This window comes from Emydura macquarii, unplaced genomic scaffold, assembly GCF_026122565.2.
Source record: "Emydura macquarii macquarii isolate MOO-44397 ecotype Brisbane River unplaced genomic scaffold, CSIRO-AGI_Emac_v2 contig_2676, whole genome shotgun sequence".
NCBI lineage: Eukaryota > Metazoa > Chordata > Testudines > Chelidae > Emydura > Emydura macquarii.
The window spans coordinates 847,694-874,659 of record NW_027132813.1 but is presented as its reverse complement, the minus strand read 5'-3'; the positions used below and the strand labels follow the sequence as shown (position 1 = coordinate 874,659).

The 26,966-nt window shown below is 51.0% G+C and overlaps 1 protein-coding gene across 6 annotated transcripts in view; it reads right to left on the bottom strand.

The window, feature by feature from the left end:
* Positions 1 to 26,966, bottom strand: part of TMEM63B (transmembrane protein 63B) — a 95,114-nt gene that overhangs the window by 36,954 nt on the left and 31,194 nt on the right. For 3 of the 6 annotated variants that reach the window (XM_067564721.1, XM_067564719.1, XM_067564722.1), the window contains 3 exons: positions 7,703 to 7,901; positions 5,242 to 5,321; positions 578 to 616 (listed from right to left, as the gene is read on the bottom strand). In XM_067564721.1, coding sequence (XP_067420822.1) covers positions 578 to 616; positions 5,242 to 5,321; positions 7,703 to 7,879 — 296 coding nt within the window. In that variant the 5' untranslated portion in view covers positions 7,880 to 7,901. Of the gene's footprint in view, positions 1 to 577; positions 4,372 to 5,236; positions 5,322 to 7,702; positions 7,902 to 26,966 lie in introns of those variants that run through there. The other 3 variants (XM_067564724.1, XM_067564723.1, XM_067564725.1) reach the window with 3 other exon arrangements.

The window sequence follows — 26,966 nt, the reverse complement described above, 5'->3', positions numbered from 1 at the left end:
GAGTTAGAAGGCAATATTTATTCACAGCGGCTTATTCTTCAGGTGCAGTAGCTGAATTCTGGCTCCCCTAGGGTTTATATGATCAGAGCCTAGCTCTGAAGAGGGGGTGAAAGAAACCCCTTCCCCTAAGCCCTCCCCTCCCAATAATCCTTCCCTCCCCCTCCCCTCCTCATCTGTATCCAGGGGTTCAACAGATCCCTGTTGCCTCACTATCCATAGACACATAGGGGAAGGGTGGAGGAAAAGGTGTACGGGTGAGTGGTGTGAGGGTGCAGCGAGCCTTTGGAAATGGGCATGACTTGGTCCCAGTTCCAAACACACAGATGAATTTGGAGTGATGCAGGGTTAGGACTATGGCATAGCTATTGTTTGAGAGAGGCGAGAAAGAGCCTCTTCCCTTCCCAGCTGTGATGTATGGCTGAAGTGTAAATGAGGATCAGGAGACACTCATCCCAGCGCTGACCTCCCAATCATTTAGATTAGTCCACAAGCAAGAGAGACAACTCCAAAGGGAAAAAACAGGGGGGGAGAGAGAGAGAGATGGAAGGAAAAACACCCTGAAAAAACAACAACATACTATTCCCGCTCCTCTCGCTCCATCTGCCAGCGCCGCTGCCTGGGGGCAGAGAGAGAGAGAGAGAGAGAAAAAAAAAGTTAAAACAATGGGAACTTTGCAGCACATGCAGGTTGCCTCCTCTGTCCCAGTAGACCCAGTGCTGGGCTGCTTCTCACCATCCTGGGGAGAAACCTGTCAACAATCAGATCAGAGACAATAAAGGAAAAACTTCCTTGCAGTGGTCAGTTTCACAGCATGCTGCAGGCTCCTCAGGGCAGAGCCCTGTCCTTGTCTGGAAATCTCATGCACACGTCAGGCGCTGGCTCCATCAGTAACACATCCCTATCAAATCTGCACTGCAGTTGGGGCTGTTGGGTCTTTAGTTTGGAGTGGGAGACCCTGGGGTGCACTGGGCTCTGAGAAGCCTGTGGGATTTTACTTGGGTGTGCATGTAAAAGTTTGGGGTTTTGCAGAACATTTGCCCCATCACTTAAACTATTGCTTCCCCAGACTAACGGAATGAAACAAAAACATGGCTTTTCCCTCCTGAGCCAAAGCCAATAAACAGTGTCCTCAAGGAAAGACTAGCTTGCTCAGCTTTGTGGACCTTCAGGGAATTAAATAAGGAAACACACAACAGCCCAGAACTCAGGGAACCCCAAAAGCTCCAGGTTCTGATCCAATCAAGAACACACTATTTCCACTTGGCTCCTAAATCTAGAACCCACCACATGCAAGTGGCTCCTAAATCTGGTAGAATGAGTTCTCCATTCCTTAGTCTTAGTGCAAAACAAGCGTAAGACCCCTGGAACTCCTGTGCAGCCATGGTGCACAGCTCTTTACAAAATGTGCCAGGTAATCTCCCCTGCCATTCCAGCAGAGGGTGCCACTGCAACAACCAGGTGGGACACTCCTGCCACAGTTACACAAGAAAGGGAAAATACCAGCTGATCTTCAGGAACTGCCCTGCCTGGGAATGCCAGTGCAACTCCAGACCAGACTGGGTCAGCTGCTGAAGAATCTAGCCTGGTGAGCTGGCAGAACTGCACTGACTGGGGCTGCTGATCTGGCGCAGTCGTTCCAGGTTAGGCCAAGATCCTGCCGGGCTAAGGTAGAGGAACATGCTGGTTCAGCTTCCCTTCCCTTCTCTCTTTTGTTCCTTCTACTGAGCCGTTCTTCTGCTTGGAGGCCCCTCTTTACAGCGCCGGTGCTGCCAGCACCGACTGACAGCGAGGGAAGGAGGACCTGAGTTTTACGTTAGGAGGGGGGACTGTTTAGGACAAGCAGCTCCACCTTTCCTAGAGGCAAAGACCTCGGGCCAAATCCTACTCCCACTGAAGTTGATGGCAAAACCCCACCAACTCCCAGGGAAGCAGCATATGCCACTTGTTCCATTGTCTGGTGCATCCGAATGGGCAGCACGAAAACCTCACACCCCAGAACTCCCTTCCCCCGGGATGGACCGAAGAGTCAGGGGTGACATGAGGGAGGCACAGGAGCCCTGGCGCCAGGGAAATCCCTATCTGGGGCAGCTTGGATTCAGGCTCTTTGTGACGCAGATGAAGGGTGCTGCCCTCTGACCTCAGTCTTCAAGGCAGACATTTTGCCTTCCCCGCCACACACGTACACAGCTGTCCCAGCTTCTACCTGCGGTAGTGGAGGCAGATCAGGGTCACACAGGCCCAGTGAGCAAGGCATAGCCTAAAGGATGGTTTAGATGAAGAAATAAGTAGCGGTTAGATATGGGGCCTCAATTAGTCTAAGTGCAGAGGAGTCTGGGAAACAGAGGTTGCTAGTGGGAGAAGGCTGGAGACAGCAAGATGGGCAAATTGCAGTTAGCAAGGACAGGAGCCAGGGTTATGGTGCTCTTACGTTTTGGTTATAACTGCTTTAAGCAGGATTTTTAATGAGTGTTTTTGAGAATTGTGAACGTTTTATTACAATGCTGTCTACATGGATAATATGGGAAGGACATTGGTTCAGATGTTAATTTAAATAATGTGTAATGTAAAGAGCCAATAAAGAAGTGGCAGACATGTAATTATGGGAAGAGGCAGTTCATTGTTAGTTACTCTGCATATGGATTATAAAAGGAGTAGTTTTGTTAATTTGGGAGAAGCGTCAATTAACATCCAAAGGGTCTCGTTAGGTTCCAGGCTTATCAGGCTGTACTTCACTCTGTTGTCAGTGAATTGATCACTCACTGATACACTTACACACAAAGATGAAATAGTGTAAGTGTGGTATTGCGCATGTCTGTTTGCTTAACTAAGCATTTTGCTTTTGAATAAAGTTTGGTTTTATCATTCGAAGTGTCTCCTAGTGGTCCGCTCCTAAAGACATTTTCTGTAACTGACCCAGAGGCTCGAACCTGAAAACTAAGTTGGGTTTTATTGCACCCTTATCTTTAACAACTTCATATTAACTGGCAACATTTCAGCAAAAGGATCCAGTTGGAGAGATTGCCCATCCCCCCTCTTGCTGCTAGATGAATTGCCCCTGTGGTACCATTTATTGCCATGGCAGAGAAATTCGCATTCCCTTGTGGTGCGACAGAACTCTGGCTGCCTCCTCTCAGCCCCTTTCCCATCCTTCCCAATCCCAGATTCCGCCTTTGGTGGGGTGATGTAATCTCTTCCCATCCATTTCAGAAGCAAACATAGGACCTGAAAGAACGGCCTCATTCTCTGAACCAGCTCCCTACTATTATCTGCACAGGACTGGAAGCAGTATTCTCACTATCTCCCTGCCCTGGTCAGCATCAGGAGACAAATCAGGAAAACCCTCACACAGATATTTTAGGAGCTGAAACAATAATCTGTTCTGCATGGAGTGTGTCCCTGCAATGGGTTACCCGATGGGCAAATGATTAGAATGGCTGCACTGTTTGTCTAATTGAGACTGCAGGCGCCTTGGGCAGAGGCTGTGTCTCCATACATGGGTTATACATCAGTGCACAGACACAGAGTGGGTGTTTGGGCTCCGGCCAGCCGTCGCCTTTAGGATCCTTTATGGGGCTTGGTTTCTTGTCCCAACCCAAAGCTACCATGTGAAAATCCAAAGTGTTCCCTAGGGATGCAACACCCGTAGTCACCTTTGCCCCTGCTGCCCACCCCGGGATGGATATGAGAACCTCATGGCAGTCTGGAGGCATGCTGGAAGCCCAATGCGAAGCATTGGGAGCCTGGCACAATTCTCAAATGACTTCCCCCGTCAATTCCCCCCTGGGGATCATGGCTTCACGCAAACACTCCCACATAGGCCTTCCCTGCCAGTTCACACCAGCCCCCACAAATGGCCATACTACTGAGGCTTAGGGCACATGTCTGGGGATGTTCCGCTCCCAATACCTGCTGCTGTCTCAGCACACCGAGCCAGCGACGCTCCTCCGGCTCCAGCTTGCCAGTTGGGCATTATTGGTTTAGTTCGTCTGAGCTGCAGCTCTCCTTCCAGTTGGCAGCACCCAGATGCAACGTGGCGACTCACATATAGGTGCTATCAAGGGTAGCAGGCAGTGGGTCCCTGGCACCCGGAGGCCATACTTACATTGGCGCCTCCCCCCCGGTGGCAGAAGTGCCCCACGGGGGGGGGGGGGAAGCGTGTGAGGGGGGTGTCTGTGATCCGTTTCCAGCTCTCCTCCTGCTGTGAACTGACCTGCTTTTACCAAAGGGTGCAATAGCCCAAAAAGCATGAAGAAAACACACAAGATCATGAAGCAGTTGGGATTTTAAACAAGCAGCTTCATGGAAGAAGGGAGAGCAGCACAGCCTGTAAAACTATTCTGCCTTTTGTTGCTTCGCTGTAGAGCTGGCTTCCTGCGACAGATTTAGAGCATTAGTGTGCACATCCTCCCAGTCATTAACATACATATACTCTTCTCCCATTTCAGTAAAGAAGCAGGGACCTAGCAGGGATCTTTAGACACCTCCTCCAGCTGGTAGACCATACTTGATCATCAGGATCCTTTGCTCAGTCCTTCAGCCAGTTTTCAGGCACGTTCAATTATATTTTAAGACTAAGATTCCATTAGCAGTTCGGGAAAACTTCCCCTTCAGGCGCGAACACTGTCATCAATAACTTCATTTAGATCACTTCTCTGGACTCACTTCACTCATGCTTCCAGTTCAGAGCCCTGCTTCTGAGCCATCCACGCTTGGCTACCTTTGCTTCCTCAGTTTTAGTATCATGACCTATACAACTAAGAACTACAGTACCTGAAAACTCAGCACCTGACTCTCAAAGCTATTTAAAAATAAATCAGTCAGTACAATCATCTCCAGCTGTGTTGCTAACAAAGCAGTTATTGCTGCAGACCTTGCCCTCCCATAACCCCTTCCCCATCCACCCTTTGTCTGCCATCTCTTGTTGGGCCATTGCTGTTTCCACAAGGCTGGGAGCTGTTGTTGCACAGAGTCTGCAAAGCATCATGCACACTGTTGCTGTAGGAATTTTATAAATCATACATTGCAATTCTACTTTCAAAGCCAGAGGAGGTTCACTCCTGCACAGGGATGAAGTTGGAATGACAAAAGGCTGGCACGTTGGGCTGCAGGGCTTTCCCCCGTTCCTGGGATTTATGGGGTTAAACAAACCTGAGCACTATTCCCTCCCCAACCCCCCAGTGCCAGCAGAGGGTTTAACCCTGTACCCTGTTTTCTTCAGCCCCACCCCCATCCTGACCTTACCTGTCAGCATCAGTCACCAGGGCCAGACGTCCATAGTCCCAGGCTACTTTACGCAAGATCGAAAAGACAAACAACAGTGCCTGCAAAAGTGCCAAGGAGAAGCCATGAGACAAGGCCCCTCTGGCTGGTGGAGCTGCCCTTCCCGCCCCGCCCGCCTGGCATGGAGAGAAAAATGGCAGGGGACAGAGGAAGCAGCTGGGCCTGTGCTTGGCTTGCTCAGGTGGAGAAGGGAATTGGGCCCATCTCGCTCAGGAACAGCAGCAAGGCCTGGGAAGAGGGGCACTGACAGGGAAGTGGGATCCAATGACACAAGCAAGAGATTCCCCAGCGACCACTTTCGTGCTATCCCAGCTTGATGGGTGCAACACTACAGAGCCGGCATCAGGTTCTGTTGGGTGGCTCATCTGCATCTGAACGAATGAATGAATGAATGGCAGTTTACTATAGGAGAGGCCGGCTCTTGGTGGGAGTGGGGAAAAGATACAGCATAAAGTGGGGATGGCCACAGCGCAGTGGGGTTCTGCACAAGGTGCAGAGCTCTCCAGGGAGGCCCTCCTGTCTGGGCAGAGGGGTGGCCATAGGAAGTACAGTCCCTGCATGCAATGTGCTAGGACATGAGTGAGTGGGTAACACTGTGTACTGGGCCTGGAGTCTTTGCATGTGGCACCATCCCTGAATCAGAGAGGATGGGGTGCACCGCAGAACTCCAGGGTTCCAAGGGGGCTGCAATCTGCTCTGTTTTGTCTGTGCTGTGTGCAGCCCTGCAGCTCCTGGCAAGGCACCAACATGGTCCTTGTTTGGGTAAAGCATGGGCACCCCGGCACCTGGACCCAGACCACAGGACTCTGGGATGCAGGACAGCCCACATCTGTTTCCTGGAGTGAGTCTGTCGCATTTTCCCACCAGAGCCCAGAGCTCCAGTATCTGCCCCAGCAAACATCCTGCTCCAAGAGCGGCTGGGAACATCAGTGCTCGCATATTACAACTCTTTCCTCTGAAAGCCCCCACAGCAGAGTTTGCCAGCATTTGCCTGCAGCTGATCCTGGCCCAGCCCAGAAATGCATCTGAGCAGGACAGGGGCTGTGAGGAGACAAGCCAGCCAAAGGCAGCGTGTGCCCACAGCCTGCAACGGAAGCTGGCCACGCCAGAGAGGTAGATCAAAGGCAGAGACCCCAGATGAAGGAGCTCTGTGAATTTGGGGTGGAAGCTTGCTGGATCAGATCCCCAGCCTGCGGTCCCCGCCCCTACCGGCCATGCACACAGATCAAGGCTGTGTTTGTCCAATACCTAGCACAATGGGGACCTGATCTGTGCCTACGGCTCCTAGGCGCTGTGGTAATACGAACCAATACATAAATAATAATAATAATAGATGGCAACCTGGCCTGCTCTCCAGAGCCAAACAGATGAAACCTTCCTGCCTCCCAAGTCCTATCACCACTAGTGGAGTTCAAGGCAGCTGTCCTCAGACGACGCAGGAAGCAGCAGAAGAATCAGAGAGGGGCTTGGGGCTGGCAAAGCAGGAAAGCCCAGTGTCCGTGGCATTAGATTTGCCCTATTCACATATATAGCCCCAGTGGCCACCCCAAACCTCCATGTTCCCAGCCCTGACCCTCTCCCCATCCCTGTCAAGTTGAGGCCACTCCTTAAGCACGACATGAGGTAGGGCTGGAGGGACGTAGCATGAAGTTGGGCCGGGGAGGCCTGAGTCCCAGTCCGCGCGTCACGACCATCTTAGCTGGCACTAACTGGCCCCCTGGCTGGCAACCCTGCCAGAAAAGTCAAAGGACTGGATCGGCCACGGAGAGTGAGCACCCTCGCACGGCGGGGCTGCCGGGGAAGCCCACCCTGCCTGCACTGCACCGCACCATTTTAACAGTGACAAATTCACAGCTTTTTTTCCTTCTTAATGCTATTGAAAAACAGTGTGTTTTGATGACTGAGAGCCAGCCTTCCCCAGCCAGCCAGCCAGCCTACCTCTGTCAGAGTAGAGCAGCACCTGGACCCACGGACCCACAGGGTTAAGGAAAGGCAGGAAGAACAATACTGTGTCCATCTAGAGCTCCTTCCATACTGGGCTATCAAAGCACTTTACAGATGCTTAAGCTTCAGAACCAGGCCACCTCCGGGAGGCATGGAGGTCAGTGTCACTATCTCTATCTCAGGGAGGGGAAACAGAGGCACAGAGCGGTCAAGTGACCAGCCCAAGATCACAGAGGAGCCAGTAACAAAGCTGAAAAAGGAATTCAGGAGTTCTAGCTCTTACCACTCCCTATCCTGGGCTGGCAGCCAGGGCCAGGAGTCCTGACTCCCGTTTGTCCCAGTTCCAATCAGTAGATTACACTCCTCCTCCCACATCTGGGGATAGAACCCAGGAGTCCCGACTATTTATATCCATTCCTCACCCTCACAATCGTGGCCCCAGGCAAACGGTAGCAGCACGATGGTGCCGGAGACTTACCAGAAAGCACATGAAGTCGAGGGCGAGGACGGTGGGCACCCCGCCGAAGGGCAAGCCCTGCAGCACAGTGCTGCGGATGCGGGCGCTGTAGCAGTAATCCTGGGAGCTGTTGTTACAGTTAGAGGCCTTGCAGGTGGCTCCTGCCAAGCCCAGGGTGGCAAACAGGAAGGGAAGCATCTCTACTGCCTCATCGTCTTACCTGAAGGAGGGGGGAAAAGAGACAGTTAGAAATACACCCTGGCCAACTAGTCAGCAGCCCGGTTAACAGGAGCTCCCAGGGCCAGCTTACCCAGTGCCATCTCCCACAACCTCCAGCCTCTTCGCCTCTTGCATTACAGTCCCAGAGACAGCTGGCTAATGAAGTTACTAACCAGGCACCGAGCATGCGTGGGAAGTCCTGGAGAACCAGGGAAGTACCAAAGGACTGGGGAAGAGGAGACCTACTTTGCTTCAGTCTTCTCACAAAAAACAACACGCGACCAGACGACTAGCAAAGTTACCACAGACAGTAAAGGGGAAAGGGATGCAGATCACGATAAGTAAAGAACACATTGGAGATCTCCTGATCAATCTGAATCAATTCAAGTCAGCAGGGCCAGATGCTATTCACCTGAGGGTACTGAAGGCATTAGCTGAAGAAATCTTGGCACCACTGGCGATAACATTTACAAACTCATGGATGAGAGGAGAGGTCCTGGAAGACTGGAGAAGGGCTAACGTAGTGCCCATCTTTAAAAAGGGGGAAAAAGGAGGAGCCGGGGAACTAGAGACCAGTCAGCCTGACCTCAATACCTGAGAATGTATAAAACATTCAATTTGCAAATAACTGGAGGACGAATGGGTGATCCCTAGCAGCCAGCATGGATTTACCAAAAACAGATCATGCCAAACCAGCTTGATTTCCTTCTTTGACAGGGTAACTGGTTTGGTGGATAGGGGGAATGTGGTGGACATAATATACCTGGACTTCAGCAAGGCTTTTGACACAATCCCGCATGACAGTCTGATAAGTAAGCTGGAGAAATGGGGCTTGGTGGAACTACCATTGAGTGGCTACATAATTGGTTAAACAACTGCAAACGAAGAGTAACTATTAATGGAATGATGTTAGATTGGAGAGAGGTCTCAGGTGGGATCTGTTCTGGGTCCTGTTTTGTTTAACATCTTTATTTATGACATGGATGTAGGAATAGAGAGCATACCAACCAAATTTGCAGATGACACAAAGCTGGGGGGTGTGGGGGGCGGGGAAGGGATGCTGCCAACACTTTGGAGGATAGAGCTAAAATTCAGACGGATCTTGACAAATTGGAGAACTAGGCTATAGAAAACAAAATGAAATTCAACGAAGACAAATGTAAGGTGCTCCACTTACAGAAGAAAAATCAAATGCACAAATACAAAATGGGGTTAACTGGCTTGGCAGCAGCAGCAGTGCTGAGAAGGATCTGGGAGCTGTGGTGGATCACAACCTCAACATGAGCCAGCATTGCGATACTGTTGCAAAAAAAGACAATTTTAGGTTGCATTAACAGAGGCATAGCATGCAAGTCATGGGAGGTGATAGTACCGCTCTACTCGGCCCTGGTTAGGCCTTATCTGGGAGTACTGTGTCCAATTTGGGTCGCCAGTGTATAGAAAGGATGTAGAGAAACTGGAAAAGATCCAGAGGCGAACGACAAAGATGATCAAAAGGATGGACTGCAAGCCATACGAGCAAAGACTGAAGAAACTGGGTATGTTTAGTTTGGAAAAGAGGAGATGAAGGGGGCACTGATGGCCATCTTCAAATACTTGAACGGCTACTATAAAAAAGATGGAGAAAATGTGTTCTCTCCTGCCACAGAAGGCAGGACAAGAGCAGTGGGTTCAAACTACAGAATAGTAGATTTAGATTTAATCTCAGGAAAGACTTCCTAACTGTAAGAACAGTAGGACAATGGAACAGACTGCCTAGGAAGGTTGTGGAAGCTCCTTCAGTGGAGATTTTCCTAAGGAGACTAGATAGCCATCTGTCTTGGCTGGTTTAGACACAGTAAATCCTGCATTTTGGCAGGGGTTAGACTAGATGACCCTTGCGGTCCCTTCTAAAGCTATGGTTCGATGATGTGGCACTGGGAAGCAGCACAATCCTGGCAATCACTGCCCTGTGAGCCCAAGCTTGGATATCTACAGAAACAGAGGCAGCAGGGCCCCTCAAATGCACCAATGCAGCATTTGAGAGCCTTTCCCGCTAGCTTGGACCTGTCCTTCTCCAATATAATCACCAGCAATTTGGTCCAGTCCCCTTCCCTCTGGCAGCTAGAGACCCTAAGTTGCATGATAAACTCCTACTAAGTTGTGGTTAGAAGATGAAAATGAATTCACTTTAATGCCACAGGGGCAGCTGCCATGTTACGTCCCCCCCTTCTGGATGTGGACTCCATTTCTTCCCTCTGTTGGCAGGCCTTCACATTTATTAGAATGAATCCTCCTCGCTCCCCATTACATGCCCTCCCTCCCCTCAGCTTCCATCTCTCCAGGCCCTTTTCCAGGTTGGATCCATTTTCCTGAGAGTTTTCTTCCTGCCTCCAATTTTGGTGTCATCTGTGACTCTGATCACAGTTCAATTTACACCAAAGAAACAGCCAACCAAGAAACACCTGACACCCCCATAGAGGGGACCAAAGGGCAGAGAGGGGCTTGGGATTTTTAGTTCAGTTGGTCAAAAAAAAAAAAAAAAAAAAAAAAAACCCTCCTGGAAACACTAAGAGAGTCCTGTACTGTGCTACAGTCAGCAGGAGTCAAGCGGACATTTCTCCATGGGGATGGAAGCCGCTCTGTGGACCACCTGGAAATCTCAGTGGACCAGTTTCAGCAGCAGTGACTAGCACATCAAGCAAGCAGCATGAGGGTGCTTTACAGAGAACAAAGCATACCGGACAAATGTGATTGTTTCATTGAACGAGGAAAAAAATCAGTTGTTGAAGAAAAAGCATCTAAGATGACATTAGGTCACTGTAATTAACTTCTGTTCCCCGACCCCCTTTCAGCCCAAGAGCCTTTACCAACCAATGCACAGAGCCAGCCCCCCCCCCCCCCACACACACACACGCTGAGGGAGGACACAGATCTGCCAAATGTCATTACCCCAAGTGCAATTTGGTAAGAGACTGGGATTACCAAGGGAGTCAGTGAACAGACTGTAGCAGGACCTTGGGTTTTATGTCTCATCCGACACCTACCACAACCCCTCTAGCACCGCACTGGGGCATTGGTCCATTTCTGACCAAGAGGAAAGAGTACCCCTTACTGAATGGCTGACACTGCTTCCTCTAACACTTGTGTTTTTCGTGAGTCCTAACCCAGCTGCAGCCTGCGTAGCGGGAGAGCTGTAACATCTTCACAGCACAAGACTGTCTGGATGCTGGTCAATGGGAAGGAAGATTTGCTGCTGTGTCCCAGGAGATCTTGCTTGAAAAATTACTCCCCATTGGCCCAGCTGAGGCATAGTCACATGGATTCAAACTGGCTGAAAGAGCTGTAAACAAAAGGCCATGATAAACAGCAGCGTATTGATTGGTGAGAGGTGTCTAGGGGGAATTGGGAGGAGGCTGAGATTTATTTAACAGCGTCACTTATGACCTGGAAAAGAAGGCAGGCATCACCTTAAATTAAATTCACAGAGGAGAATAAGAGATACGGAGGTGCTGACATCATCACAGAGTGGAGGGAAGAGCAGGAGCAAGCTGGGGCAAAGTGATCAGGAACTAATAACATGAGAGCCAGCCAGCTTATTCATCCTGGCAACATTAATGAGAAACAGATACTCTGCAGGAAGGAGAGAACTGGCAGCTGAGAGCAACCTGGCTGAAGAAAGTGGGCAACAAATGACACCGGAACCTGCAATGGAGCCAACCAGCTAAGTTAAACAAGGTCCCATGTGCTTTTGGGTTGCGTACAGATCAGAGAGTCAAGGCCCTGTCTGATAGAGCTCTGGAGAAACCCCACCTCAAATACCGTAGACAGCTCTGAGTGAGACCCTGACAATGGGGTATCAACAAACCTGGAACACCTAGAGAACCTGATCCAACACCCACTGGAGTCAATGGGAATCTTTCCACTGCCTTCAATGGGCTCTAAATAGGGTCCTTAGGGAGCATGTAAAATGGTAAAAAGGCTGGAGGGAAATATGAAAATGACAATTAAAGGAGAAAATGGTAATAATCTGCTAGAAATCAGAACCGTGAACATCAGGAGAGAGAAAGCGATCAGAGGAATCAAGGAGAAGTGATAGAGTGAAATGGCAGAAGAGGAGTATCAGAAAACATTTCTTGGCCGAGATCTAAGAGGCTGTGGGACAGCGTCCCAAAGGACAGGCTAAAACTCCATCGGTAGGGATGTTTAGAACTAGACTGGGTAAAAACCAGAAAAAATGCTGTATGGAGCAATGAATGGGTGGGTGTCAGCCTACCTCTCAAGGGGATTGGGAATGGGCAGAGATTAGTAATTGAATATAGACCCCAATCAAAATAGAGAAAGCATAGCCCCATCACACAAAACACCGCCACAGTCAGCAGGAACTAGTTCATATAGCATTGCTTAGCCCTCTTGTAGACAGCTTCAGTCTAAAGGACTGCATGGGCACTGGAGATCCAACTCCTCGCTAGGGCAGGGCCCGGGGGAAGCTTGCCTCATTCTACTGCTGCATGTGCTTGGTTTATCAGATTCTCCAGCTGTGCGGATCAGATCCATGCATGGTCAGAAGGAGGCAGGGAGGGACCCTGAGGAGCTGGAAGGGCTAGATCTTTAAAAATCAAATCCTGGCGAGGCTCCAGAGCTGGCTTGCTTGAAAGAGCCTTGTGCTGAGATCCAGGTAGGTAAACCAGACTGCTCAGGCATCAGCCGTGTATCCTGCAGAGACAGTGCTAAGCTAAGCTTCCTCGCAGCTCAGAACTGCCTGGCCCTGTAAAAAGGTTTCCTGAGACTCATCCCCCCACTCCATGATCCAACACGATCTATCTGCAGCTGCACAGTAATTAGCCTCGCTTAGCTCAGCCACAGCAACAGGGCTGAACGGCTGTCTTTACAGCCAATTAGATACAGCTCCGACCCGTGACAGCAAGAAGGATTAGGAGCCAAGGGATCGGCCTGGGGCACCTGGCTGCCAGGTGTATGTGAAGGTGTCACCTGCACACCCTCGCCTCCCATGGGTTAGTTCCCTGTGGCCCAGCAGCCCGTCACTCAGTTGGGTTCTGTCTGCAGCACCCAGACACAAAGGCGCAGGGGCGCTCATGCTAACGACCAATTTCGAGAGGCGCTGGCAAAGCCACGGGCTAGCCGACTCGCCAAGCGGCATCGCACAGCTCTGAGGAACGGGAGGGTGCGGACCATCTGGATCCCCAGGAAAATCATGCACGGGCTTTCCAAGGAGAAATGCACCGAGGTGGGGAGGGGACTCTAGGCAAAGCTGCCTGAGCCCTGGTAGCCAAACACAGGCTGAGAAGCTGGAGGAGAGGTCAGAAGCTGGCTCTGGGGAATCTTGCAGTGAGAGAGGTAGTCTTAACCTCTGAGACTCCAGTTTCCCTCTGGTGCCAGGTCGCAACAAAAGCAGGATGGCTGTTCACTGGCCTCTGTGTGAGAGGAATTAGGAACATATCTGCAAAAGGTATTTAGGCTCCTAACTCCCATTGAATTCAATTGGTGCACGGGTTCTCAACCGGGGGTCGGGACCCCTCAAGGGGTAGCAAGATTATTATGGGGGGATGGGGAGGAGGGGTTGTGAGCTGTCAGCCCCCACGCATGCTGTGGCTGCGGCTGTCAGCCCTATGCATGGCTGACAGCCAAAGCCCTTCAGATATGGGTGGCCGGAGAACAGCGGCTGCTGGCTGGGTGCTCTGAAGGCAGCACTGCTGTGACCCGTCCGTGCCCAGGGCAGCCACCTGAGAATGCCACGATCAGGGCAGGCTGCAAAAGGAGAGCAGATTCTCCCAGCGCTGGTGGGTGACACTGAAGCCCGGCTTCCCAATCAGCCATGAACTGCTTCTGATTCCCCTACACCGGTTATCAAGAAGCCAGTCCACAAATGCACACAGCCCCCTTTACTGCATTCCAGTTCCTGGCTCCCAAATCAGCACTAGGTCCAGTAAAGAGACCAGTTATTTAAACTCTATGCTCTTAAAGGTTCCCTCTGATCCCAAGGGGTCAGCCACAGTACCAGATCAATAGAAGTTTGGATCTTGCTTAAAATACCACGCTACCAGCCAATCCTTTAGTAACTAAAACTAAAGGTTTATTGTAAAAAGAAAGAAATAAACCAGGAAAGAAATGTTAAAGGGTTAAAGCAAATCACATCCATACAAATGATTGAAAATCCATATACATCAGGTTTCTGGAAGAAATGTGGAGTTGCAGGCTTGTATAGTTCCCTCTGATAGACCCATCCAGATACTGGATGGGTCTAAGTCCTTCAGTTCAGTTGCAAGATGAATTGATCCAGAGGTAGGTGTATGTGTGCAGCTGAACAGGAACATAGACAAAATGGTTTCTGTGGTTTGATCTTATATACCCTCTGTCCCGGGCCATGCGGCCTGTGGAAAGTCATAAGAACTAAAATGGAGTCCAGAGTCACATGGGCCAATCCTGGTGACTCTTCAGGTATGCCTGGGGTTTCTTCCTGGGCCCCTTGCCTCTGTGGGTGTCTTAATGGGCCATTAAGCAGGCTATTGTCTTGCCGCCTCTCTGTCTGGGGTGTGTCCTAGCCAGCCCAAAATGCCATACAGAAATATCAAATACATCCATAACTTTTATTTCACATATACTACATGAACATAAACAACGAGAGTTCTGTGGCACTTTAAAGACTAACAAATTTAATATTTGCAGGCATGAGCTTTCGAGAGACTTCAGCTCTCTTCTTCAGATGCAGTAATACAGAAAATAGGTAACACAGAGGCATCTTATAGATATCCAGGTGCATGCAGCTTTATGTAGATGGTGCGGGAAGGCTAAAGAGACGATTCCGCACATCTCAGGGCAATGTATTAAAACAAAAGAGGCGAGAATCAACAGACACAATAGGATAGTTAAAGCATTAATTGATAAAGTAGGGAAAGTAGGATGTAAGATTTGGGTAGAGCCTTACCTTCGGAACAAAGAAGGTAAGTTAAGAAAACCTGATATTATCATTGAGAAGGATGGTATTGTTACCGTAGTGGATGTCACTGTCCGATGGGAAGACAATGCTGACAGCGTGGAGGCAGCCCACACTGAGAAGGAGGTGTACTATTCTGAGTTGGAGGAGGAGGTGCTGCAGCTCACAGGTGGTAAGATCATCCACTTCCTTGGTTTTGTTGTTGGGGCATGCACCTGGATATCTATAAGATGCCTCTGTGTTACCTATTTTCTGTATTACTGCATCTGAAGAAGAGAGCTGAAGTCTCTCGAAAGCTTATGCCTACAAATATTAAATTTGTTAGTCTTTAAAGTGCCACAGAACTCTCGTTGTTTTTGCTGTATACAGACTAACACGGCTACCCCTCTGGAACTATTCTACATGAACGTAAGTATTACTATCTTACTCAGCACGATATATCCCTTCTAACAGTACCTGACATGGCATATCTTACATGAATCATTATGATTTTGACTTATTAATGTCAACCAATACAACAAATGCTCTCCCCCCCATCTATCCAGCATGACACCCTCGACGCGAAACTGGTGTAGAAAGGAGCAATCGGAGCTCCTGAATACACCCCAAGGGCTCCCCTTGTCCGGACAGTGTGACAGCTGCCCCCCCAGTAGCAGTGCAGAAGTAGGGGTACTAGGGCATGGGGGTGTGGTTGGCATGGTATGAGGGGTTGTCACTTTTTTGGGGGGGGCGGGGGGGTCATCACAGCCTGAAATATTTTCAAAGGGGGTCACCAAAATAAAAGTTTGAGAACCCGTTTGCAGTGAAGAGCTCTATTAGGCTAGCCTCTTCCACCAACAGAAGCTGGTCCAATAAGAGAGATTACTTCACCCATCCTGACTCTCTCATTGAATTCAATGGACGTTAGGACTGTGGATCTGAGCCATAGCAATTGCCCAGGGGTCCATCAAGCCACGTATTCCATCGGTGACTGGACCCAATGCTTCAAAGAAAAAGTTTAATGATCTCTGTAGGGGGCAATTGTGGAAAAACCCATCTATAGGGAAGTATCTTCCTAGCCTTGTCAGTTGGAGGCTGGCACATGTCCTGAAGCAGAAGGGTTTTTGTCCTCTCTAATGTAACTCGGGATGCACTCATTATCAACAGAAATGCCAAAGCTTTTTGTGAATCCTGCTACACTTTTGGCTTCAATGACTTCTTGTGACCGTGAGTTCCACAGGCAGTTATGCTGAAGAATACCATGTTCTTTTATCCATTTTAAAATGTATTCCCTTTCAATTTTCCTTGCACTTCTGTTAGAAGAAAGGGTAAATAAGAGCATTCACTCTCCCTTCCCTAGACCATTCTTTGTTTTATACGCCATTATGTCCCCATATATTTGCCTCCTCTCTGAACTAAACAGCCCCATTGTTCTGATTTCCCTTCACACAGTTTCTCCCAATCTCTACTCATTCTTCTTGCCCATCTCTGAATACCTCCTCTGCCTGCTAGTTCCTTTATGAGACTGGATGACCAGAGCTGCACACAGTATTCCAGATGAGGCTGTGCCATTGATTTACATAATGGATTTATAATATTCTCAGTACTTTTCTCTCTCCTATTCCTCATGCATCTGAGGATTGTGAGCAGAAGGCTTTAATGAACCATCCTATAGTGATGCGCAGGTCTTTTCCCGGAGTACTACAGTCAATTTAGAGCCCAGCAATGGCTGAGTAATATAAATTATTCCTTTCAACATGCATTCCCTTGCATTTCTCAATATTGAGTTTCACCTACCATCATTTTGCCCAGTCACCTAGCTGTACGTCATGTCACTCCAGAGTTCCTCAGCCTTCTCTGGTTCTGACTAACCTCAATCAGCGGTTCTCAACCAGGGGCCTTGGGCCCCCGGGTAGGGGTGGGGGCTGCGAGCAGGTTTCAGAGGGTCCTCCAAATTAAATCAGAAAGCAAGGCCGGCATTAGACTCGCTGGGGCCCAGGGCAGAAAGTCGAAGTCTGAGCCCCACCACGTAGCCCGAGCAACTTAGCTTCGCGAAGCCCACTGTGGCGTGGGGTTTGGGCATTTGCCCTTCTTGCTACTCCCTAACATCAGGGCTGGCTTTTAATCTACTGGACATGCAGAAAAACAGTTGTTGTGGCACAGGTGGGGCCATGGAGTTTGTATAGCATGTTAGGGGGGCGGGGGGCCCTCAGAAGGAAAAAAGTTGAGCACCCCGACCTAAAATAATTCCATGTCATTTGCAGATGTGGCTATCTCATTGTTCCCCCCCTTTCCCAGAGCATTAAATCACACCATTCCTAGTACAGAACCCTGGGGTACCCTGCCTTTAACCTTTTGCCATGTTGAAAATTGACCATTTATTCCAACTCTGTTTCTGGTCACTCAGCCAGTTTCTGATCCATGACAGTACATCTTCTCCCATGACTAGTTTCCTTAATAGCCTTTTGTGAGAGACTTTATTAGAGGCTTTTTGAATATTTCAATAAATCAGGATGGCCAGATCTCCATTATCCACTGTTTTATTGACATGTTCAAAGAATGTCAATAGATTTGTGAGGCATGATTTTCCTTTGTGAAAGCTGCACAGGCTGGTCAATATCTGCGTGTTTTATAATCTCCTTTTAAAATTATTCCAACCAGCTAGGCTCCTTGGTTTGTGACTCCCAGGGTCACCCCAGTGCCTTTTTAAAAAAGCCAGGAATAGCTTTTGCTGACTTTGACTGCCCTCGTGTAGAAGCAGCCTCCAGCTATCACCTGGGATAAATGGAGGTGTGCTTTGGTGCCAGCACTGCAAGTTCAGGCAGGCTTTGCTTTGACGTGCCGAGTCTTCCTTGCACAATTTCTAGTTACCAGCGTGGAGAGGTACTGGCCAAGGAAAGAAGTAAAGCTGCCATGTCAGGACCGTGCCCCGCCCTGGTGCGCCTTGTTCTGGTTCATGCTAGCTACAATGACAGACATGAGTTCAGTAGGGAAGCATTGGTTCAGATACCACAAGGCTTCCAGCTGCCTGTGGTCTGGAGTCTGCAATTACTCCAAAAAGGACTTCTCCCCTCCTTTCCACCTCCAAGCTCTCTACCTCCTAATGGGGTACATGAGGTGGGATGCAGACCTGAAGTGATGGACCCCAACACAGTGACAACATTGAGTACCTACTTACTGCTTTTCAGCTTCAGAACCCTTCACCCTGAGCTGATGAGTTCAGCTGGACACCGCCTGGTCTTATGGCTCAAACCACGTTCTGGGAACCAGGAGGGGCCAGGTTCTAGCCTCCTGACTCACTGTGTGTTAAGCAGCTGGGAAATCAGACACCTATCAGGGAGCTCAGTGACTAAGTGATGCTGAGTTTCCGGAGGGGCAGGGAGAGGAGAGATCAATAAGCCCCCAAACTCCCAGGGCCTTCTCGGCAGTGGGACACATAAGACTCACATGGCCTGTGAGTCTTAATAGCCAGTTCAGGGGAGGAAGCTCTGGCTGTGTTCTCAAAGAGATGGGAGAGATTTCTCTCTGGTCTTTTCTCATCCATCCCTGGGCTGCAGTGTAAAATGATTCCGTGCTGTTTCCTTGTACTGGTACACAGTTCCCATCTCCTTCACTGATATCAGCTGATGCTACCATGCTTATGGTCAGTTTTCACCCAGGCTGGCCGAGGTGGGGGATTTGCTCCCCCCCCACCCCCAAAGCAGCTCCTGAAAAGGTGCTGTGTGGTCAAGGAGGACAGAAGGGGAGCTACCCTCAACCAAAAGCCATTGAGCAAGGACGAAAGATAGACAGGGCAACTGAACCGGTTCAGTTAAAAGCTGTCCCCTGCCCCAACCCAGGTGTGGCACTGAAGCGCCGGGCACAGCACTGTCAATGCTGGACGCAGCAGGAGGGCTCAGGATTTACTCCTGGCCAATAAACCGGGATAATCCCACCCAAGCCTTTACGACTGGGAGGGAGTGAGATCCCTGCGTCTGGAGCGAGGCGGGGAAGAATGGTGACCACCGGAGGGGATTCTGGGTACAGCTCATGGGAGGAGGATTCCCAGTGCCCCTCCTGAAAGAGATGCTGGGTACATGCCTGGAGGGGTGGGGGCCTGGAGAAATGCCACTTGCCATTTTGTCCCAGCGCCACTCACACTCATCCGCTTTTTGCTTGGAAGGTGAAAGCCAGGTCTGGGGCTGGATCGACAGCGTCAGGCACCCTTCCCAAGCCGACACTTGCAAGTATTAAAATCCACTCACTGTCCACATCTGCTTACGGATACAGCCTCAACAGCTGGCTTGCCTGAGCATTCACCGTGGGCATGGCTCCCCCAGACAGCTGCACACACCGGAGCTGCGCAAGCTGCCCAGGCTCCCTGCTGGTGCCAGACATCTCACGCTGTTCCTGCTGGCGACGGGACCACAAGAAAACACCCCTCTGCCCCAGCAGGGAGTGCGGGCAAAGAAACATCTGCCTTCCTTACAGCTCTGGGAGTGCCTCAGGAACCCGCGTCATTTCCCAAAAGGCTCCCAAACCAGTAAACATCCAGTCAGCAGGACCTGAGGCCCATAATTAGTTCCACCAGCACCAACCACCTGCCAGTCTTATTTCGAGCAGGCAGCAGCTGCAGAGCAGCCTTCCGGAGGAGTTCTCCTCAGTCGAAGAGACTTGAGAGTTTCAGGTCATGAGGCTGATGGGCAAATTAAATCTTACTTGTCTACGCAGCTCTGTGATTATTCTGCTTCTCCCAAGACGCACTCAGTGTAACACTGATCTCTCCTAGACACACCCACCTCTGGACTTGCACTGAGACACCTTTCTGTTACATGGGTCCCACCTGTACTGCCTGGGTCTCAACTGGATGTTTTTTGCAACAGAGATCATGCCTCATGTGCACTATGCAGCATGAAGCGTGTGCTTGGGAGTTTCAAATGCCCAAACTGCCAGAGGAAGGGTCCCTCCCCCTCTCCCTGTCTTACCCAGGGTTTGGTTTAACTGCCAGTGATTCCTTGTGCAAAAGGGTAAAAGAAAAGAATGAGGAAGTCAGACAGTGAGAGGGAGGCAGGGAGGGAGTACAGCCTCCCTGCCACATCAGGCTTCCTTGATGGGAATCAGGGTCAGACACTGCATGTGCACAGCAACCAGGCTGCAGTGATTGAGAAACATTCCCCAGCCATGATGAGCTGCCCCACTAACCGGGATACAGACCCTGCCCCAAGCAGACCGGTTCTACCAGTTTTGGGCAGCTCCTCTAACTCTGCTGCTACCTTTCTCCTCCCTACCATGACAGCCTATTGCAGAGCACACGCTGCTGGCCTGGGACTGTGCAGCTAAACGATCATTATACAGGGCAGCTCCGGGGGAGGCCAGGAAGAACAACTGTGGCCTGTGACGCTGACCAGCTGCTTCTGGGTGCCTGCCCTCCTTACTCATCAACACACTGGGACAGCGTCAGTCACAACAAGGGCAACTGAGGGTGAGGGCTTAGTGCACAGGACATACTTCCAGAGGGAGACCCATGCCACTGAACTCAGTCACAGAGAGTGTCACAGATCAGATGGTCTGTTTCACGCTAGGGGAGAAACGTTGGGGGGAGGGAAGGAGAAGCTTGTACACAATGGGTTTGGGGCTATGCCTCCTAATATAAAAAATAAACACCTTGTGTTGCAACAAGAGACGCCCGTCCCCGCACCAAAACTCCCCACCCTCACAAGGGCACCGACATCGGACTCTGCGCCACCCTGGGACACGGAACCATTTGACAAGGGAGGGAAACCTCCTCCCTCCCGCCCCGTCTCCCTTCCCTGCAAGGTGGCCAGCCCAGGAAGTACGTATGGCCACAGCAACACACAGTGCAGAGGGAAGCACCCAGCGTCACACGCTGCAGCCTGGCGCCTAGCCCACCGAGGCCTGTGCATGTCTGAGGTGGGGGGAGGGGAGGGGGGGCGCGCAAGGCCCACCATGTAGAGGAAAAGGGGCCAGGACACTGCAGGGAAGTAGGAATAGCCAGGGTGAGAATGCGCAGTGCCAGATAAAGCATTAATGACCCAACCTGTTCGTCTGTGCCACAATTTCTCTCTGTGGCCATTAGAGGATAATCTTATCCAGAGTATATTTCACCCTCCAACCCAGGGGGTGACGCTGATCCAGCCTCCAGCAATTGTACAAACCTCACTGGAAACTCCTAGCTACACTTTGTAAACTGCAGTAGTTGCCTTCGAGCATTAATGACCGGCCAGGGGCTCTCCTACCCACCTTTCAGCCATTTCCTGGCAACACCTCCAGGCTCATTATTGCTTGTATATAAGCATGCAGCTCATGCCGTGTACTGTGGGCTTCCGGCTCCCCCACGAGAGGAGAGAGATGGAGGGAGGAGAGGGTAATGTGCACGTTAGCCCAGCAGTATGCGGCCTTGGGCCCCAGTCCATGAGCCTATCCTCTCTGTTGCAGTGGGGGCCCAACTCCACCCACTCTGGGTCATGACACCCAGTTATATTTCCGCTCAGCAACAGACAGTCACATAGCACGCAGGAGCCTGCCGGAGGGTACAGGGAAGGAGGGAGGGGCTGCGGGCGGGCAGCACCTTATAATCACTTAATAATTGGCAATCTTCTTCCTCCAGCCTTTCCAGCCACGGACACCACAGCGCTGCACAGACAATGAATTTAGCTTCCCAACAAGGTGTGCTGGGCAGGATCATTATCTCCTTTTTACAGAGCAGAAAACTGATGGGCAGCAACTCACAGAAGGTCACCCAGGGAATTTGTGCCAGAGCCAGGAATCGAACCAAGTTCTCCCATCCTGCGCTCTGGCCCAATGACCACCCTGCCCCTTCTGCACTCGGTATACGCCTCTCGCATATATACTTGTTTACAGCTGTAATATCTGCTTAAACAGCAAGTGGATTGTCAAATGCATATAAACCATTCATCAAAATATACCCTTTTATAATGCACAACACTGCCCCCGTGCTGGGCTTAAAAGGGCCCAGGCCTTGGAGTAGCATTGCTGGAGGGCACGTAACGTCTCCTATTCCACAGTAGCTCAAGAGCTGAGCTCCCCCAGACAAGCACTCCCAGTTACAAGTCTCTCTGTGTTGGGAATGCACCATCACTGGGGCCTTGAACACTTTCACACCTCCCAGGCATCCATCTGTAGACATCAAGAACAGAGACTGAATTCCAGAGAGTCATTCACAGATCTGAGGCCAGGCCACTAAGCTGCAGTGCTCCAGAACATACCCAGATCGAACAATGCAGCTCTTGGCTCCAACCCCAGGCTGCAGAAGTTAACCAGCGCAGGTCTCCCACCCAGAGCGTCACCTAGCATCTAGCATCACTGGCTATGCTTTAGAGACTCCACACGCCTAACTGCCAGGAGACACCTCAAGAGGGGCATATAGTGAGGACAGCATGTCTCAGAGGATGGGGCTGACTGCGGTGCACACAGGATTTTCCTGGGTTTGCCGCCCTCCCTAGCCAAATCAAATCAGAATCACTCAGGGAGTGTGGGCAACAGGCCTCCCTTTCTTCAAAGGCCAGCAGTGGGGGGATGGGGAGGGAGGAAGGGGGAATGTGTGGGGTCCCCTCTGAAGCATGGCATGTCAGCAGGTCTGTCCATACTTAGATAGGAGACCGTGTGCCTGTCCGAGCACCAAGCAGCTCTGCAAAGGAAAAGTGAATGGGGAGAGAGGAGGGGAGGCTGGAAAGGCCTGGGTGAAATTCCTCAGCCCTGCACCTTGTGGTCTGAATCACAGGAGCAAAAGCAGCTGGGAAGAGTCGTTCAGCGAGATGCACATCCAGTCATTTGCATTCTGGGCAGCAGGGGCTGACACCGGGCAGGCACCAGACGGCCCTGGCAGGGCAGCTGACAATGAGTTCCTTGTTGAGGAGACAGTCTACCCGGGACTGAACTCCACTGCGGCAGAGAGCAACCCCGGTGCATAGCAAAAATAGCAGCCCTGTCCCTCCAGACTGGAGCGCCTGGCAGGTCTGGTTTGCTCCTCTCCTGACAGTATAATCCTGGCCCTTGCTCCCGCTGGGACTCAGTGAGAGACACAAGCACACGCACGCACTAGAGCTCTGAAAAGCGTGGCTCAGGCACTTCAGAACAGCACCCACGACAGCCTTCACCCGAACATCTCTGCGATATGGGGGTTGCCGAGGTGCCCGAGTGCTGGACCAGCAAGTTACTCAGCCAGCCTGGGGGCTGCGGGAGTAGATGGGGAGTTCTGCTCTCTCTTCCTACCCAGCCGCCCTACAGTTTCACAGGCTCATCTACCAAGGTGAGCAGCCTACAGCCCAACCTCAGCACTTCTTGACACTGAATCCAACTGTGCAGAGATGGGTTTGGAGAGGCCCCCCACAGCCTGGGCCACAGCTGCGGGCGGCACTGAAGGCAAAAAGACGTGAACTCCAACCCCCCAGGCCGGGCCTGGCCTCACTGGGGAGCCAGCGACCGAGGGACACCGCAGCTGGGCTCACAGGGCCTGGCCCCAAGAGAGGCTTAGTCTTTGCACAGGAGGATGCTGCTGCTGAAGGGGCGAGGCACCAAGGTCCCCTCTGCAGGGTTCCCAATGGGCCCCACTGCGTGTTCTAGAGAGAGGCGGGGAGAAAGCCAGGCAGGCTCTCATGGACACTGCGCCTGGCTCTGCACAGCACAGTTACATAGGGAAGGTCTTGTGCAGGGGTCCTCAAACTTTTTTTGCTGGGACCCCCTTTGAAAATGTTTCAGGCTGTGACAGCTTCCCCCAATAAAGGGGCGACTCCCCCATGTCGTGCCACCCTTACTTCTCCACAGCTGCTGGGGCTGGCACTGCCTTCAGAGCACCCGGCCAGCAGCCGCTGTTCTCTGGCCACCCAGCTCTGAAGGGCTCTGGCTGTCAGCCATGCACAGGGCTAACAGATACAGCCCTAGCATGCACAGGGCTGACAGCTCGTGATCCCCCCATAATAACCTCATGACCTCTTGAGGGGTCCCGACCCCCAGTTTGAGAACCCATTTGCATAGCGGCCTCCCATCCTAGCTACTCCTGCACATCAGACCCTATTGCAGCGGTCCCCAAACTGTGGGGCGTGCCCCCCTAGGGGGCACAGAGGAACATTTGGGGGGGACATAGCGGGGCCTGGGCCAGCCTCCATGGGGGGTAGGGCGGGAGCACCTCCCACCCCCACTCTCCCCCAAGTCCCGCTCTGCCATGGCCCCAGCCCCTGGACACAGCCCTGCTCCCATTCTCCTGGACCGTGTGGACCTAAAAAGTTTGGTGACCACTGCCCTATTGAAATACCCCCGTCAGACTGGGAGCTGCAGAGCTAGGTCTGCTGTGCAACACCCACAAGAAACTTCACCATACGGTTCCCAGTCTGAGAGCAGAAGCTCACACGGCCACCCGGCGAGCAACGAGACCCTGGCCCATTCCTGCCGATAGCCACTACAGCGCGCAACCCCCTGTGCATACGAGGTACACAAACACTCAGGCCACAAAGGGTTCGTCTGCACTGCAATTGAAAACCTGCAGCTGGCCCACGCCAGCTGACTCGGGCTTGTGGGGCTCAGGCTCGGGGATTGTTGTTGAACCTCAGTGCAGTTTTGGCTTAGGCTGAAGCCTGGGCTCCAGGCTGCTGGGTGGCCAAACATTTACAGCCCAAGGAAACACCTCCGCAGCCTGAACCAGCCGCGGTTTTTTAATTGCAGCGCAGACACACCCAGAGAGCGCTGAACTGCTGCACAGCTGCGGTAATGGAGCTGCTGACGACGATGATCTGTGCATTTGGGGAGCCTTTTCACTCTGTTAGCAGTGGGCCTGGGGAACGCACTCAATGGAAGTTTGCGTAGCACCATGTAATCTGCAAGTCAGGCAGTGAAGACAGACACTGCCCATTAAGGATAATCCTAGGGGAGAAGAGCATGGCTCCGCGAGCAGCTGGTTCGAAGCCTTGCAAATGGGCTGAGCTTGCTAATTAGTCAGAAGCCTCTAATGCAAGACAGCAGCACGAAAAAAAGAGCGAGTATCATTTTGGCTGCACGCAAGGAGGCATCACATTATGGGGCAGCAAGGCTGGAGCCGCCCACACAATATGGCTTAGCTATGACCAGACCCCAATCCAGCATTCACTCCTGGGCAACTCAGTGCTAGGGAAATATCGAGGAGCTGGGGGGAGTAGGGAGAAATGCAGTCTGATGAACTGAGGAATAATCTGCCAAGGGAAGCAGCAGAAACCCCATCTTTGGGATATTTAAAACTAGACTGGACAAAGCACTGGAGAACAAACAGGAGGGAACAATCCGATTGTGGCTGAAAGGGGGTAGGACTAGGCAGAACCTAATAAAGCACCATACAAGAGCTAAGCATTACTTCCATAAGAGCCTTGCCATAGATTTAGCGGGCTCTGGATCAGGCCCCGGATGTCTCATGCCCAGCACAGATGCAACATCTGTGACCAGGGTTCAGAGGCATTCATGCAGGACACTCTGATGGTGCTTGGCAGGGGTTAAAGTAGATTGAAACAGTTTGGGGACACACACGGAGGACACACTAAACCAGCAAAGGGAGCCTTGTTTCCCCAAGCCAGGAAGAGGAAGGCAAGCTCTTCCTTCACTTTACACTGGAGCTGCTGGTTGATGATCTTTGGGCAGGTCCGCCCTGCCATCACAGGCACATGTACTACTACCTTTGATTCAGCTAGCCTGAATAACAGCTGCAGCACAGCTGGCAGCATGGGCTAGCCGCTCATGTCTGTACCCAGGGTCCTGGCTGGACTTGTACAGTTTCGCTGCTCTTTTTAAGAGCTAGCTAGCTCAGGTATGTTTACATGTGCTGCAGTCACACCTCAGATTGAAGTGTAGCCCTATCCATAGATGTCAGACACGGAGAAGAGCTTTTAGAAGACCTAACCCACTCCTGGTGCCCAATGCAGGACTGTGCTCTACAGTACAACGTCAAAGGCCCTGGCCAGTGCAGTCTGAAGGGTGCCAAGCGATGGGGCTTCCCTCCCCTTCCCTCGTGAGATTTATTTCACAGCCTGAGAGATCTGTGTCAGGAAGATCTGTTTTGAGATTCAGCCTAAAATAAATGATCCTTTCTTAATTTCATCCCAGATCCTCCTAGTTAAATCCCCTTGTGTCAGATTAATTGATTCCTCTCCCTCGTTCATGTCTGCACAGCTCAGCCAAGATTTTCACAAGCGACTAGTGCTTCCGGGTGCTCAGCTTTACACCCCTAAAGAAGCCTGGTTGCTAGAGGCCAGGCGCTGATCCCTTTGTGAAATCAAGCTGGGCACCCAAAATTACGAGTCGCTTGTGAAAACTGTGACCTTCATATATTAGTAGAACATTTCATTCCCTCTTCCCCTCATATAATTGTTGCCCCGCTGAGCTACATATTTTTAGCTCTTTAGTGGTCTAGAGGACCTGAAGTCATTCTGATCCCTCTTTACAGAGCTCCCTCCAATCTATCAATAGCTTTCTGCTAAAGGTTGCCAGAACATAATGCAGGACTCCAGTTGTGGGTGCATGAGAGCTGTACTGTGGCTTAAAGCTTCTGCATGCAGAGGTCTTTTTCTCTACCAGATCTCACTATAAAGGTTAAGATTCTGTCTCAGTTATTTTTAGTAAAAGTCACAGACAGGTCGCAGGCAAAAACCAAAAATTCACAGAAGCCCGTGAACTGTCTGTGACTTTTACTAAAAATAACAGGGCGCTGACTGCGGAGGAGGGGGAATGACAGCTCCAGCCCCTGCTGCCCCCTGTGGCTCCAAGCTGTGGGGTCCCTACTGCCCGTCATGGCTCCGGGGCCAGCGGCTCGGTACTGCAGGGCCCACACTGTCCGTGGCAGCGGAGAGCTGCCCTGGGGCTGAAGCTGAAGAAAATGGCACAGAAGTCTCTGAGTCATGGGATCCATGACCTCCATGACAAAAATCTTATCTTTACTCATTGCTGACTCCTATCAATTTGCTGTCAGCCTGAAATCTTTCAGCCATTACTGTTCTGGATCCTCCCTGGATGTATTAATGCCATTTCCTCTCCATGATGAATCTCAGTTATTTCCTGCCTATTTTTCTGTTTTCTCTAAATCCCTTGCATTTTCTGTCCTTACTGGTGTTCTCAGCTCCTCCCAGTTGTGTATCTCTTATGAACATCATCAATATGCTGTTTCTTCTCCTTCTAGAT